Genomic DNA, 14,803 nt, shown 5'->3' with positions numbered 1-14,803 from the left:
TGTGGATTAATTGGAAAGACACCATTCCAATATTACCTCTTTCTATCCAAGAAAGAAGTGTCTCTCCACACGTAGGTCTTCTCTTCATTTCTTCAGTAAAGTTTTATAATATTTTTCATATAGGATTTTTACATTTCATAAAAGTTAATACCTAAATATTTTATGGTTTCCGTTATTTTATTATAATTACTTCACTGAATTCTTATTATTAAACTTACAGTTGTAAAATACAGCACACACAGGAAACCTAACAAATGTTTAGCATACTGTATTACTCAGAGGCAGACACCCCTGTAACCACCACCTGGAACCTTGCCAGCTGTCCCAGAAGCCCCTCTTTATGCTCTAGTCCAGCCACAACCCCAACTCACCCCAAAATAACCATTATCCTGACTTTTATAGTAAAATCACCTAAACAGTAATATAGTTTAGTCTTCCATTTAAAAAAGTAGTTGTTTTTATGTCTGTTTCATTCCTTAAGTTCCCCCTCCATCTCTCTTCCTTAAAATTTACAGGCCATTTGGCTGGTAGTTTCTTATGGTCTCTGTCTTGCTATTTGCAGATTCATGGTGTAGGTCAGTGTGTTCCTCTGTTCTGTTTCCTGCAAATGGGCGCCTGCATCCAGGGGCTTGATCCCTTTGTAATACTGTGGGTGATGTGTTCTTTTTTTAGCAATCAAATGTCTGGTTGTCTCTCTTTCATTGATCCATTAATTTGTTAGTGGGTAGCAAACGATGAAATTCTAATCATTTCATTTCTTTTTCATTTATTTGTTGGAATACTTTTATAAAGTGATCACTTCAGATAGCAGGATAAATGCTTGCTTCTTTCCCTTTAAAAGTTTTCAAGATAAAATACCTCCTCAGTTCATACTGACCTATCCAGTTCATATTCAGGACTGCAGGGTTTTATTTGACCTATTCTATATTCTACATTATTTTTTACATAGAGAATCCTTAATTTTTTTCTTTTTTTTTTTTGATGAGGAAGTTTGGCCCTGAGCTAATGTCTGTTGCCACTCTTCCTCTTTTTGCTTGAGGAAGATTGTCGCTGAGCTAACATCTGTGCCAGTCCTCCTCCATTTTGTATGTGGAACACCACCACAGCATGGTTTAATGAGCGGTGTGTAGGTCTGTGTCAGGGATCTGAACCCAAGAACCCCAGGCTGCTGAAGTGGAGCAGACGAACTTAACTACGCCGTCAGGCTGGCCCTGAGAATCCTTAATGTTTTTTTTTTTTTTAATTGATGTTTTAATAGTTTTTAACGTGAAATTTTGGGTTGTACAGTTTTGTTTGTCCATCACCATATATGTGTCTCCTTTCACCCCTTGTGCCCACCCCCCACCCCCATTGCCACTGGTAACCACAATACAGTTTTCTCTGTCCATGTGTTGGTTTATATTCCACATATGAGTGAGACCATACAGTGTTTGTCTTTCTCTTTCTGGCTTACTTCACGTAACATAATACCCTCCAGGTCCATCCACGTTGTTGCAAATGGGACGGTTTTGTCTTTTTTTATGGCTGAGTAGTATTCCATTGTATATATATGCCACATCTTCTTGATCCAATCATCAGTTGAGGGAAACTTAGGTTGCTTCCACTTCTTGGCTATAGTGAATAATGCTGCATTGAACATAGGGGTGCATAAGCCTCTTTGGATTGTTGATTTCAGGTTCATTGGATAGATTCCCAGTAGTGGGATAGCTGGATCATAGGGCATCTCTATTTTTAATTCTTTGAGGAATCTCCATACCGTTTTCCGTAGAGGCTGCACCAGTTTGCATTCCCACCAGCTGTGTATGAGGGTTCCTGTTTCTCCACATCCTCTCCAACACTTGTTTTTTGTCTTGGTGATTATAGCCATTCTAACGGGCGTGAGGTGCTTCTTAGTGTTGTTTTGATTTGCATTTCCCTGATAATTAGCGATGTTGAACATCTTTTCATGTGCCTGTTGGTCATCTATATATCTTCTTTGGAGAAGTGTCTGTTCATTTCCTCTGCCCATTTTTTGATCGGGTTGTTTTTTTTGTTGTTCAGTTGTGTGAGTTCTTTATATGTTATGGAGATCAACCCCTTGTCAGATACATGTTTTGCAAATATTCTCTCTCAGCTGGTGGGTTGTCTGTTCATCTTGATTCTGGTTTCGTTTGTCTTGTAGAAGCTCTTTAATCTGATAAAGTCCCACTTATTATTTTTTCTTTAGTTTCCCTAGTCTGGGTAGGCATATCATCCGAAAAGATTCCTTTATGACCAATGTCAAATAGTGTGTTGCCTATATTTTCTTCTATGAGTTTTATAGTTTCAAGTCTCACCTTCAGGTCTTTGATCCATTTTGAGTTAATTTTTGTGAATGGCGATAGCAGATGGTCCCCTTTCATTCTTTTGTGTGTGGCTGTCCAGTTTTCCCAACACCATTTACTGAAGAGACTTTCCTTTCTCCATTGTATGTTCTTAGCTCCTTAGTCAAAAATTAGCTGTCCATATATATGTGGTTTTATTTCTGGGCTTTCACTTCTGTTCCATTGATCTGTTTGTCTGTTTTTGTACCAGTACCATGCTATTTTGATTACTATTGCTTTGTAGTATGTTTTGAAGTCAGGGATTGTGATGCCTCCAGCTTTGTTCTTTTTTCTTAGAATTGCTTTAGCTATTCAGGGTCTTTTGTTGCCCCATATGAATTTTAGTATTCTTTTTTCTATTTCCGTGAAGAATGTCATTGGGATTCTGATGGGATTGCATTGAATCTGTAGATTGCTTTAGGTAATATAGACATTTTAACTATGTTTATTCTTCCAATCCATGTGCGTGGGATGTCTTTCCATTTCTTTATGTCATCATTGATTTCTTTCAATAATGTCTTGTAGTTTTCATTGTATAGGTCTTTCACCTCCTTGGTAAGATTTATTCCTAGATATTTTATTCTTTTTGATGCAATTGTAAATGGTATTATCTTTTTGAGCTCTCTGTTAGTTTGTTATTAGCATACAGAAATGCAACTGATTTTTGTAGATTGATTTTGTACCCTGTGACTTTGCTGTAGTTGTTGATTATTTCTAATAGTTTTCCAACGGGAGAATCCTTAATTTTTAAAGACATGTGGGATGATGGGTTGGAATATCCCGTAATTAGTCATTTACTTGATCTCATGTTAATCGTGCAACAGTCTTAGAATAACAGACTACTACCGCCAGTACTATTATCAAAAGCACGTAAACATTTTTTTGCTATGATCTCTGAATTGTTAAAGGATGATGAGATAAGCACTCAACATGTGACATACAAGGACAGGTCTCTCTACGGTAGGGAGAGCTGTCTGGGCCCAGCAGAGGTTTTGGGAAGCAATGGAATGCCTAGATTGGTGATTGAAGTCCTCTGCAGGAGCAGTTACTGGGTGATACAAGTCAGTCAGTTTTATGGTTTTTAAATGTGTCTTGACATTTTGATAGGCAACTGAGTTGCTTGATGTCTTTAATTTTTTTTGTTTTATCTTATTTTTTTCGGTATTATTTATTGTCCACATAGTTGCTATTTTAGTTGGTGCTCTGACATTTTCTTTCCAGTGATTTGGACTAGTCTGTCTCCAGGTGGAAAGGCCCTGTGAACTTCTGCCATCACCTCCAGAGCTTGGTGGGGATACACACCTAAAGGACAGTGTGGCTGGTTACTACCCACATGCCTGTGAGAATGTCCACATCATTGGTGATGTCTCCACATAGACAGACCCTAATGAATTCGCCTGAAAAGTCCTTAGTCAGGATGCTGTTCTACTTTGGAAAACTGACTAAAACATAACCTGAATATAAGATTTACAATTTGGGATAGAAAGGCCCCACTAATCCACTTTTCCAGAAGCCAGAGCATCCTACCAAGTGTGTGACTCTTGCCACTAGTTGATGAAAAATTTTAATGTTGTGTCCTCCAGGAGTCACAGGCCATATCACCATAATTATAGGTGATTCTCACGGATTTAGCACCCTCAGCCTCAAAACACCACTCTCTCCCTCTTTAAAAGTTGTATTTAAAAGTAGCCTAGTAACAAATCTCCCCATGGGAATTCCATACTGCAGTTTCCCCTATGGTATTGGGTGTAACTATATTTTATATGCACACATCTTTATGAATTACATATACACACACAATGTGGACTTTCAGGCCAGAACTTTCTGATATAAAAGTATAATGAAATGGCCATGCAGTCAATGACATTAGCAGATATTACCTCCAAAAAGATGTGTTTATGTTGCAGTGTATTCCAGGGTTAGCAGGGATGTGTATGGGATAATGTGAGCCTGTGTGGATTAAGGAAATAATGATGAGAAAGTTATCAGAATTAGCTGTTGGCTTTCAAGCACTTATCAACAAGTGTGTCTTCATATTTGCCTTAGTGTTGGGCAGGCAGCACTGGTATTGTGAGAATTGGAAATTATCCCCAGATAATTGTTAAACACTAGAGGCTGGGAGGAGCCTTAGCATGGTTAACAGCAGATTTAGGAACCACTTGCATAAACAGATGCTTCAGAAACAGACTATTCCACACTTGAAAGCTGGCCTCAGGGCCTTCCCTCAGGCTGCTGCCTCCTGGGCCACATGGTCCTGGGGCTGACCTAGGGAAAATCCAGTGGCTGATTCCTGCATCCTTACTTGGGTTTACGCCCCATGTGTAGGGCAGTATGAGATGGAAAGGGAAGACCATCACTGTTGCCTTTCAGTTTCTCGTCCTGTAAGCAGTGCCACTAGCTCACCAAGGTCAGTTTTGAAGTAGAGCTTCTCTTCAAGATCAGGTTTTCTGTTCACAAATCTACTGTTTTCCTGATCTAGCTAACTTTGCTGCTGCTGCTGCTGCTTCAGAATCACTGGGTACCCCATTCATTGCACCAGCCTAGTGGGGTTCAGTATTTTTCTCATGTTCTTGGCTTCTATATATGCCAGAGCCTGTGACAATCACCTGATTATCAGACAAGTCTCTTGGGGTTTTAGCCAAATATTTTTGTTTTAACTTTGCCAATTTCAGAGGGGGAAATGCTGAGTTTGACTTACTTAGGCACATAATCTATTTTTATTGTAGAAATATACATATAAGAAAAGACATCATTTTACTTAGCCCACCATTCAGTTAACCAGTTCACACCTAGTGTTTATCTTTCCTCATTTATTCCTGTGCACATACACATGTATAAATATTTTAACAAAAATGTGATCATACTATGAATACCACTTATAGTGGTATCTTGGTGTCAGTTCAGATCTGTTTTTTTTGGTATGCATATAGGTCTATATCATTAAGACTACATAGCCTTCCACTGTATAGGTACACCAAGATTTATTTAATTCCCTGTCACTGGTCATTTTTTTTCCACTAATGTTTAGACATTTTAATGCCTAAAACAACATCTTTGTACCTCTATCTCTGGTATAATTATTTCCTTAGGATAAAGTCTAGAAATGGAATTGCAAGGTCTAAGAGATTATGAGCATTTTTAAGGCTTTATGATGTTGCCTTTAAGGTCTATCTGTTACATCTTGCTTCCAAACAAACTCCTCTGTGTAGCCAGTGCCCAGCCTACAGCTTTCAGCACAGGTGAAGACAGCCAGGACACCCCAATCAACGCTCCTGCCCAGTCTGTCGGCCTTTAGGTAGTTGAGCAGCTGAGGCATGACCTGAGAAGAGGATGACACAGTTAGAGCCCTGCTTCAAGGCCAGGAGCACCGTCTGCTTCCTGCAGACCTTCAGTGCCAGGGCACTTACAGAGACCTGGTCTTTTTATCCCCATACTACACAGGATTATAGACATTACACAATTAACATATTTAATAACCTAAAAATATTTTGCAACTCTGTTTCTTCAGAACCCATCTCTACTTCATTTGGTGTCTTTCTTTTCCATTTAAGAAGTTCCCAAGTATAAGATGATCAGCTGATCTATTTGGCCTGGCTGTCAATTTAATTTTTTAAAATTATTAATATGCCACAAAACTGTGCTAAGACTTCTATTTGGGCAACTTTTATTTTGTGTCATTTAAAACCTGAATAGCAGATGCCGTTACTATAAAGAAACACTGACTAGTAGTAATGAGTATAAAAAGGAAATGTACTGATGTATTTGTATAGAAAGGGATCGTGGAAGTCAAGTGGTCTAATGGGAAAGAGTGAAGAGGCGAACTGCCAGCAATGACAGGAAATCACTTCATACAAACACCGTCTGCTCCTCTTGGGCCTCAAGAGCTTTGGTACTAAGAACTAACCAGTGTTAGATACAGTCCTCATAACTGCTTCTTTACTCTAAAAAACAAATATTACCTACCACTTCGTAAGGTTAGTGAATCCACAGTTCAAGAGCATTTCCACCCAACCCAAATGGATTTTGATGCTAACAGTTTCTTTTGAAAAAACATTTACCTTAATGATTACATCCATTTGTTTTCTTAACAAATCTACAAACCAAGACTAAACAGAGTAAGTGTTCTAAAACACTCCTCTCACAAAGTACAGTCAAAAACCTTAACTAATGGAACCAAAAGGTATATTATTTAAAATTACAAAGGTAACAATGGAGGCACTAAAAATAATGATATAACCACACTAGGAGGTGGGGGATGGTCTAGGTGGTATCAGCAACGACATCTAAATATCTCATTACTGTAGAAGTCAGTCAACAGATAATGTCTAAAAACTAGTAAACAGAAATATCAGAAAAAGCATGTTATTTAGAGATAGAAATAACTACCAGATAAAGCAGTAAAAGACAGTTTCCTCCAGGAAACAAGCCCTGAGGTGGGGCAGGAAACAGTTTTCATTATAGGACACGTTCCCTAAAACTAGATGGACTCATGTGCATTTATTACTTTGGTAAAGTTTTTTAATGTTTAAAAAGATAAATCTACAGGTGATTATATACTAAAATAGTCTTATTTAAGGTCATACCTGGAATTCAAATATTCTCTTGGCACCACAGGGGCAATCTGGAATATCCTTTTCCTGAGGAATATTTTCAGCAGAGATCCAGATGGGGGCAATCCCTCTGCCGTATCTGAGAATCTGAAATCAATTAGGATCACATTCACATCAGCATCTCACCTAAGAGTTTTCACCATGAGTGTGCAATCTGATGGTCATCTGGAGAAACTCTGTACGTGCTCCTACACTGATGAAACACTGCTACCCCCTCAGACCAAATATTTCAGCTTATCTGACTCAGGATATCAAAAATATATATCTTAGATGATAATATGGTTAGAATCTGAATCCTATGAATATTTTGTGAAGGGACTAACAATAATCCTGTTTACCCATTAACCAGGTTCTGAATACAAAATGTAGCCCAGAGTGTCTGCCTACCTTCACACCGAGATAAGGAACCTTAATTAAAACTTTTAAAAGGCACAAATACCAAGTGAAGCACGGTGTTTAGATAAATACTAGAAATAAATTTCATTATAATAAGATCTAATATAACAACTGAACAGTTTTCCTATATTTGGTTAAAAGCATATGCATTGCTAAAAACCACCTTTTCAGTGTTTACGACCTAGATCTATTCTTCCTATAAGCCCCTGGATATTTATTTCATCTAGTGACTGGCTTATGGGAATTCAGCTGAATTTTCTTTAGCAATTTATGTTTGTGGAGAGGGAAGGTTAAGGGGAATAATGTTGATGGAAGAACAGAGATAAAGAAGGGAAATGTGGGGCCGGCCCTGTGGCTTAGTGGTTAAGTGCGCGCACTCTGCTACTGGCGGCCCGGGTTCGGATTGCGGGCACGCACTGACGCACTGCTTCTCCGGCCACGCTGAGGCTGCGTCCCACATACAGCAACTAGAAGGATGTGGAACTATGACGTACAGCTATCTACTGGGGGAAAAAAAAGGGAGGATTGGCAATAGATGTTAGCTCAGAGCCGGTCTTCCTCAGCAAAAAGAAGAGGATTAGCATGGATGTTGGCTCAGGGCTGATCTTCCTCACAAAAAAAAGTGGGGGGGGACATTTATTGAACACTATGTGCCTCCAATCTCCCATAATCCTCACAACCACCCTTATTTTTTTCACACTTTAGATGCGCTCACATCAGTATATAACTCAAGGATCTAGGGTTCTTCCCAACACCAAAGCCCATTACTCTTTTCACAAAACCAGTGTTTACAAGCCAAAGGTCCCTGTTGGAAAAATGGGCAAAAATATCTTTTTTCTTTCATTTTGCTATTGGTGCCTAAACTCCAAGTATCACAGGCAACGTCTCACTCATCTCCTATCCCTGATGCTTTCTTTAGAAATGAATCCTATATATTAACCGTTAGTCTTTCAATAACTATTAAAAGGATCAGCATCTCCAAAACATGTTTCCATATGTACCATCTGTGTGAGGGACTCTTGATTATAACGCTTAGTATAAAGAGTTACTTCTTCTCAGGGATTATACCCCTGAAACACCACCTGAAAAGAACACAAGAAGGAGCTAATGAGTTCTATTTTACCTGTTCTGGTTCAAGGGCTATTTTAGTTTTAAACTTCTGGAAAACTTTATCTTCCCTGGATTCATGTTTTGCCATGGAATCCAATTCTTCCTCAGGTGCTTCATCTGGAAAATTGTCAACATAACTATTATGGCAACAGGAATGATCCCCAAGATTTGACAGTTCACACGTGCTGAGCGAAGACAGTTTTAACTAACCAACTTAGTGTTAAATCAGATGGTGAAGGCCAGACGTTTCCACAAGCTTTCCCTATCTGAATTCATTAAGGTTGACCCTTTAAGACCATCTCAATTTCCAGGTACTCCATGAAGCATTATTTACTATACAGGCTCCGAGTGAGCACTTCTCGTTAAAGCTTCGAACTGAAAGAACAGCCCAAGTCTTGGGCTCAGGACACCCAACAAACGTGAGCTCTTCTTGTCACTACTGTCTGTATGCTGTCGGGACTCTTACTCAAATCTCTTCATGTTGCATATACTTCTCTCCCAGCTGGTACACTCATTCAGTCATCACACGCTCTCTGTGGACCTACCAGCTCATTGCTTGTCCACACTCATCTCCTGGAATCTGCTGAACCACTGCTGTCCCCAACAGAATTTAGTCTTTGTAACATGTATCAAGGAATATTTTTGATATCCTCTGAGTAGGAAGAATAAACCATTAAGTTGACATTCTAATCTAAAATCTAATTTAGATTCTAAAATCTAATTTTGTGGTAATGAAGAGCCCAAGTTCTAGAATCAGTCAGATGTGAACTCAAACTCCAGTTCTAAAACTTAACAACTGTTCAGTTACATGACCAAACAGGTTACACCCACAACCTCAAGTTCCTCACTGCAGAATAGGGTAGAGCTTCTAATTTATCGTGCTGCTGTAGGGTAATAAGATCATGTGCAAATAGCGCTTGGTGCAGAGTAAGTGTTGTATAAATGCTGCCTACTCATCATGCCTTAAGTATTTGGTCAGCACAAGCGCTACTCTGGACTGTGATCATCTCTGATAACTAACAAAATCGTGTATCTAAAACTGGCCAGATGAAAGAGAAACTAACTTTTAAAGGGCTTCTGCCACCTGTCGAACATATGCTAGGCACTCTCACGTGCACTGTCTCCATCTGAGAACAGATCCTGGACCCGTATGAACTTACCAAGTTTCCAGCATCTTGTGCGGCCCTACCCAAGGGACCACTTGGATACTTCCTCTGACGTGTCTTTATAGGAACCAGAACGTACCTGATACATGTCAAGGAGGGAGATACAGGAAGTATATTTTCAAATGAGGCAATGTTTGAAAATTATAGGCTGCAGCCTCCAAAGTCAGTTGACTCTTCCTGTCAGCACCTCTCTTTTTGACATACTGAGCCCTTTCCTTCAAGCATAATCTTTAATCACTTAATGAAGGAAGTTCTGAAGCTGACTCCTTACCCATGCTCCCTCTAACCTCTGATTCATCATCTTTTTCCACAGTTTGAGGTGTAATCTCATCTTCTGTTTCTATTACAATTTCAAATTCTGGAAAAAGGAAGTTGTGGTCTGGAACTGTATTGTCCAAATTATCTGAAACAAAAAAAGTCAACTAGCATTATTAGTAATCATTTGAAGATAGTCTAATTTCTTATTTCTAAAGTATATTCCATGTACTAACAGTTTTCCATAATGAATTAATATATGTAGCTTTAGCATTTTTGGCTACAGATCATAAATTAAATGCCTATATTAAGTCAAGGCTAGGACATAACTGAGTGGGCAAGACCTCAGAGCTCCTCTTTTCACGTTACCAGAATTTTAGACAGGATTATACCTTTTCTAATTGTTATCCTCAAAATAAAAGATTTGAGGGGCCGGCCCAGTGGTCCAGCAGTTAAGTGTGCGTACTCTGCTGCTGGCGGCCTGGGTTAGGATCCTGGGTGCGCACCAATGCACCGCTTGTCAGGCCATGCTGTGGTGGTGTCCCATATAAAGTGGAGGAAGATGGGCACAGATGTTAGCCCAGGGCCAGTCTTCTTCAACAAAAAAAAGGACGATTAACAAGAGATGTTAGCTCAGGGCTGATCTTTCTCACAAATAAAAAAAAAATAAAAGATTTGGGTTGGTAGACACTATGAAACTGAACTGAAAGTTAAGAACAAAAAAAGAATTGACTTACCTGATTGTGCACAAGCTTGCTTATGTCCCAGTCTCCAGTCTAGAGTCTGGTGGTCCTTACTGCAGTAATGTGCCCTGTGACATCTGGAGCACGTTTTGGGGCCTAAACAGCCACAAACCCTGCAGAGATGAGCACCAGACTTGAGCTGGAGGCACATGGATTCTCCTGTCTCCGGAGGAGGATCCTCAGAAGGCGGCTCATAGGAGTAAAAGTCATTTTTCCTGGGTAGCTGATTTCTGAAAACTAAGAGAAAACAAGGAGAAATGTAAATACTTTAATACAATATAGCAATTCAAATATTTGAGCCTCACTCCACACATGAGTGAAAAGACATTTCTTAAAGAGAAAAACAGGGAAGTTTTTGCTTTCAGGGAGCTTATTTTCTGGAAGAAGAGAAAAGAAAAAAAAAAATGAAAAAGAACAAGAGAATTTTTTTAGAGTCCAGAAACTGCCTTGGTGCCCACACTGAGTGGGCTCTCTGAGCTCGTTCACGATGACCACGAGGGTAGGTGAGGTCAGAGATATGGACAAGCTATGGGGACAGGCTCTCTCTGAAGTTAACACGCCGGCCCTGCACCAACCGAGCCACCCGAACGCGGGTGCGCGGATGGGAGGGGACGCCCTGGAGACTCCGGGCGAAGGGCGAGGGACGCGGGGGGCGGACCCAAGGCGGGGGGCGCGCGTCGTCCGCCCAGCCTCGGCCCCGGACGGCGGCTCACCGCGGAGGCCGGCGCAGCACGGCGGCGCGCGGCAGCAGAAGAGGAAGAGGCCGCGGTGGAAGGCGTCGGCGCGGCCGGGCAGCGGCGCGTACAGCTGCAGCACGAAGGCCAGCGGGCGGCCGCACAGCACGCAGGACAGCTCCGCAGGCCCCGGCAGCCCGGCCGCGCCGAGCCACGCCGGCCGCCCGCCCACTTTGCTGGGGAACTGCTCGCTGCGCAGCCGCCACGCCGGCGCCGCCTCGGCGAAGCCCAGCTCGGTCAACCCTGCGCGGGCGGCCGCCATGGAGCCCGGAGAGCGGGCAGCTCGGACAGCCGGAAGGCGGAAGTCGGGCACTGGAAGGCGCGGAGGGCGGCGGGCGAGAAGTGATTGGACGATAGACGCGAGGGGGCGGGACTAGGGAAAACCGCCCTGGTTTGGCCAACTCCCGCGTCCTGACTTTCGACCCCGTGACTGGGGCGGGTCGCTTCCACCCACGTGGGTTACGGGGCCTCCCGCGGTTGTTTAGGAGAGCCACGTGCTGCGGAATGCAGTCTCTCTGATTTTGAGCCAGTCTGGCCTGTCCTGAGCGGACAGTTCACTTCTGCTCTTCTTGGGGCAGCCCCGGGCCATGCGGGGGCGGGGTTCTGTGGGGCTGGGGTGCAGCTACTTTTGGTCCCTAAATGTCCACTGTCCACGTCATTAGTAATGGGGTGAAGGGTGACATGAGGGGCGATTAGGATGGGGTTAGAGCGAAGGGTTTAGGAGGGGGCCAGAGGGTTAGGGTTTGGGATTTGTGCTCCCTATTAGGGATTTTGGGCTCCCAGCCGGGGTTAGGGGTGGGGTTAGGGGGTTGGAGAGTTAGGCTTAGAGGGTGAAGCGTTAGGGAATGAGGGATGAGAGGATCAAAGTCAGGCTTAGGTGGTCAAAGTTAGAGGCTCAAGGTCAGGGTCATCTGGGTTGTGGTCAGGATTCAGCGGGTCAGGGTTGGGGTTGTCAATGATGAATAAATGAAAAGCAATAGGGTATATTGGAGTATATGAGGAAGCCGTTTGGTTTAAAACTAATTTGGCCCAACCTTGTTTTTCCAAAATGTCTGATGTGGTCTGTCAAGCATGCATTGTACATCTGCTGTAAACATTTTCAGTGTCCCAAAGAATGGTGCCCTTAAATATTGGGATGTAACTTCTCCCGTATCAGCATTTCTTTCAAGATAAGCATTTTTCCCCAGAAACTAACAGTTGGTTACTGACCTGCTTTAACTCATCTCATGACCACTGACCTGCTGACCACTGACTTGCTGTGCTCACCTTGTGACACTGACCTGCTCTGCTAGAAAAGCATCTCCAGACTTTAGTGAGAGATAGTCCTGTCGTATGTGGTGTATGCTCTTTGTTCCAAGACGGTATATAACCACTCTGTACACCCCACTTCTTCAGACAGCTTCCTTCCCTGGTGGAAAAGTTCTCCAGGGCTATAGTCCTCAAATGGACTCATAATAAACTTACCCCAATTTTTATTCATAGATTGATTATGGATTATTTGTGTTCACATCAACTAAAAAAGTAAATTGGCCAGTTATTTTACGCACAAAACTTGTTTATCTGAGAATAGAAAAAAGAATCGCAATTGGGGATGTGCATGCTATGGTGGACCACAGGCAAATCTGGTGAGACAAGAGAATGGGCTTGCTTTTATAGTAGAAAAGGGGGAGTTGGGGGCTGCTTACAAGGAAAGTCCCTTGGAGGAAAGTGATAGTTGGATCTGGCCACGGCTAATCATTGGCTGAGTGTAGTGGTTTCTCACTGGCTCATCTGTTGCTGGGCGGGGAGAGAAATCTTCCTTCCTTCTAATGAGTAGTAAAGTACTAAACACCTTCCTGTCAGAGATGCCAGCCTAAGTCTCTTCCTGTCTGGAGTAATTGACATGTATGGTAGGGCGGGAGAGATCCCCCTACAGGCCTTCCCAACTTCAGTTGAGTTGCAGTGGCTCTTGTTCATTTCACAGGGCAAGGATCAGGGCTTGAGGGTCTGCAGTCTAGAGTTATGTTCTAGAACTTAGGGTGAGGATTAGAGTTTCTGTTTAGGGTTTGGGGCTTGGGACTAGGAGTTAAGAATAGGGTTTGGGGGTTAGGGGTTGAGTGGGAAAAGGATAGGGGGTTAGAGGGGTTAGAGATGTCAGGTGTAGGGTCAGGATTTATGGTAGGGGTTTAGGGGCAGAGTCAGAAGTTAGGGTCAGGGGTTGGAGTGAGGCTTAGGGTTAGAGTTAGGGTTAGGTTAGGGTTTAGGGTTTAAGGTTTGTGTTAGTGTTAAGGTAGTGTTTAGGGTTTCGGGTTTGGGTTGGGGTTGTGGTTATGGCCAGGGTCAGGTTCAGAGTCAGGGTCGGGTCAGGGTCAGAGTCAGGATTTAGGGTTAGGGTTCTGGTTAAAGTTACAAGGTTAGGGTTAGGGGATTTGGGTTAGAGTTAGGGTTAGGGTTAGGTTTAGGTTTAGGAGTAGGCATTAAGGTCCAGGTTAGGCTTAGGCTTAGGAGTTATGGGCTAGGTTTAGGTTTAGGTGTTATGTGTTAGTGGTTAGGAGTTAGGGTTAGGGTTAAGGGTTAGGATGAGGGTTAGGGGCAGGGTTAGGGTAGGGTTGAGAATAGAGTTAGGGGTTAGGGTTAAGGTTAAGTTTAGGACTAGGGCAAGGTTTAGGGTTTTAGGGTTGGGTTTAGGGTTTAGTGTTTAGGGTTGGAGTCGAGTCAGGTCAATGTGAGGTCAGGGTTTAGGTTTAGAGTTAGGCGTTATCATTAGGGGTTAGTGTTAGTGTTAATAGTTGTGGATAGGGATAAGGTTAGGGTCAGGGTTGGAGTCAGGGGTCAGAGTTAGGGTTAGGGTTAGGAGTATGTTTCAGTTAGGATGAGAGTGTGGGTGAGGGTGAGCATGAGGTTTAGAGATTAGGGTTATGGTTAGGTTTAGGGTTATGGTCTGGGTCTGGTATAAGGGGTAGGTTTAGGTGTAGGGTTAGGGGTAGATTCAGGGTTAGGGTCAGAGTTAGGGTCCAGGGTAGGGGTATGTGTAGGGCTTAGTGTCAGGGATGGGGTCAGGGAAAGTGTCAGGGTCAGGATTAGGGGTATGTTCAGGCATATGGGTAGGGTCAGGGTCAGGTTCAGAGTCAGTGTCAGAGTCAAGGTCAGCAGTAGGAGTAGAGGTAGTGGAAGTGGTAGGGGTAGGGTTAGTGTTGGCTGTAGGATGAGGTTGTGGGTTAGGGTTCGGTTTAGGGTCAAGGTCAGAGTCAGGGTCAGGGGTATGGGTAGGGGTCTGCTCAGGGTCAGAGTTAGGGTTAGACTCAGGGTCAGGATCAGATTCGGGGTCAGGACTAGGGGTAGGGGTAGGGATAGGTGCAGGGTTAGGGTTAGAATTAGGGTTAGGGTCAGGGTCTTGGGTTAGGTTTAGCGGGTAAGGTTTAGGGTGGGTTGGTGTCAGGGTCTGGGATCAAAGATTATGGTTAGGGT

At 42.7% G+C, this 14,803-nt stretch overlaps 1 protein-coding gene across 1 annotated transcript; it reads right to left on the bottom strand.

Moving 5' to 3' along the window:
- Nucleotides 1–4,193: 4,193 nt before the first annotated feature.
- PDCD2 (programmed cell death 2) lies at nucleotides 4,194–11,652 on the bottom strand. Its single transcript, XM_058533944.1, has 6 exons — nucleotides 11,336–11,652; nucleotides 10,617–10,859; nucleotides 9,896–10,027; nucleotides 8,472–8,575; nucleotides 6,926–7,039; nucleotides 4,194–5,661 (listed from the first exon to the last, which is right to left on the bottom strand). The coding sequence occupies exons 1-6, from the start codon at nucleotides 11,616–11,618 to the stop codon at nucleotides 5,503–5,505; spliced, it is 1,035 nt and encodes a 344-aa protein (XP_058389927.1). The 5' UTR covers nucleotides 11,619–11,652; the 3' UTR covers nucleotides 4,194–5,502.
- Nucleotides 11,653–14,803: the final 3,151 nt, after the last annotated feature.

Source organism: Diceros bicornis, chromosome 39, assembly GCF_020826845.1.
Source record: "Diceros bicornis minor isolate mBicDic1 chromosome 39, mDicBic1.mat.cur, whole genome shotgun sequence".
NCBI classification, from domain to species: domain Eukaryota; kingdom Metazoa; phylum Chordata; class Mammalia; order Perissodactyla; family Rhinocerotidae; genus Diceros; species Diceros bicornis.
The sequence above is the reverse complement of the archived record's forward strand: the minus strand, read 5'-3'. Positions and strand labels throughout refer to the sequence as shown.

Coding starts and splice junctions, on each gene's coding strand:
- PDCD2 (XM_058533944.1), bottom strand. CDS start 11,618: ATGGCGGCCGCCCGCGCAGGGTTGACCGAGCTGGGCTTCGCCGAGGCG. Junction 8,576..9,895: donor AGAGGTTAGAGGGAGCATGG/GTAAGGAGTCAG, acceptor ACAATTTTCCAG/ATGAAGCACCTGAGGAAGAA. Junction 5,662..6,925: donor AGAGAATATTTGAATTCCAG/GTATGACCTTAA, acceptor TCCTCTTCTCAG/GTCATGCCTCAGCTGCTCAA.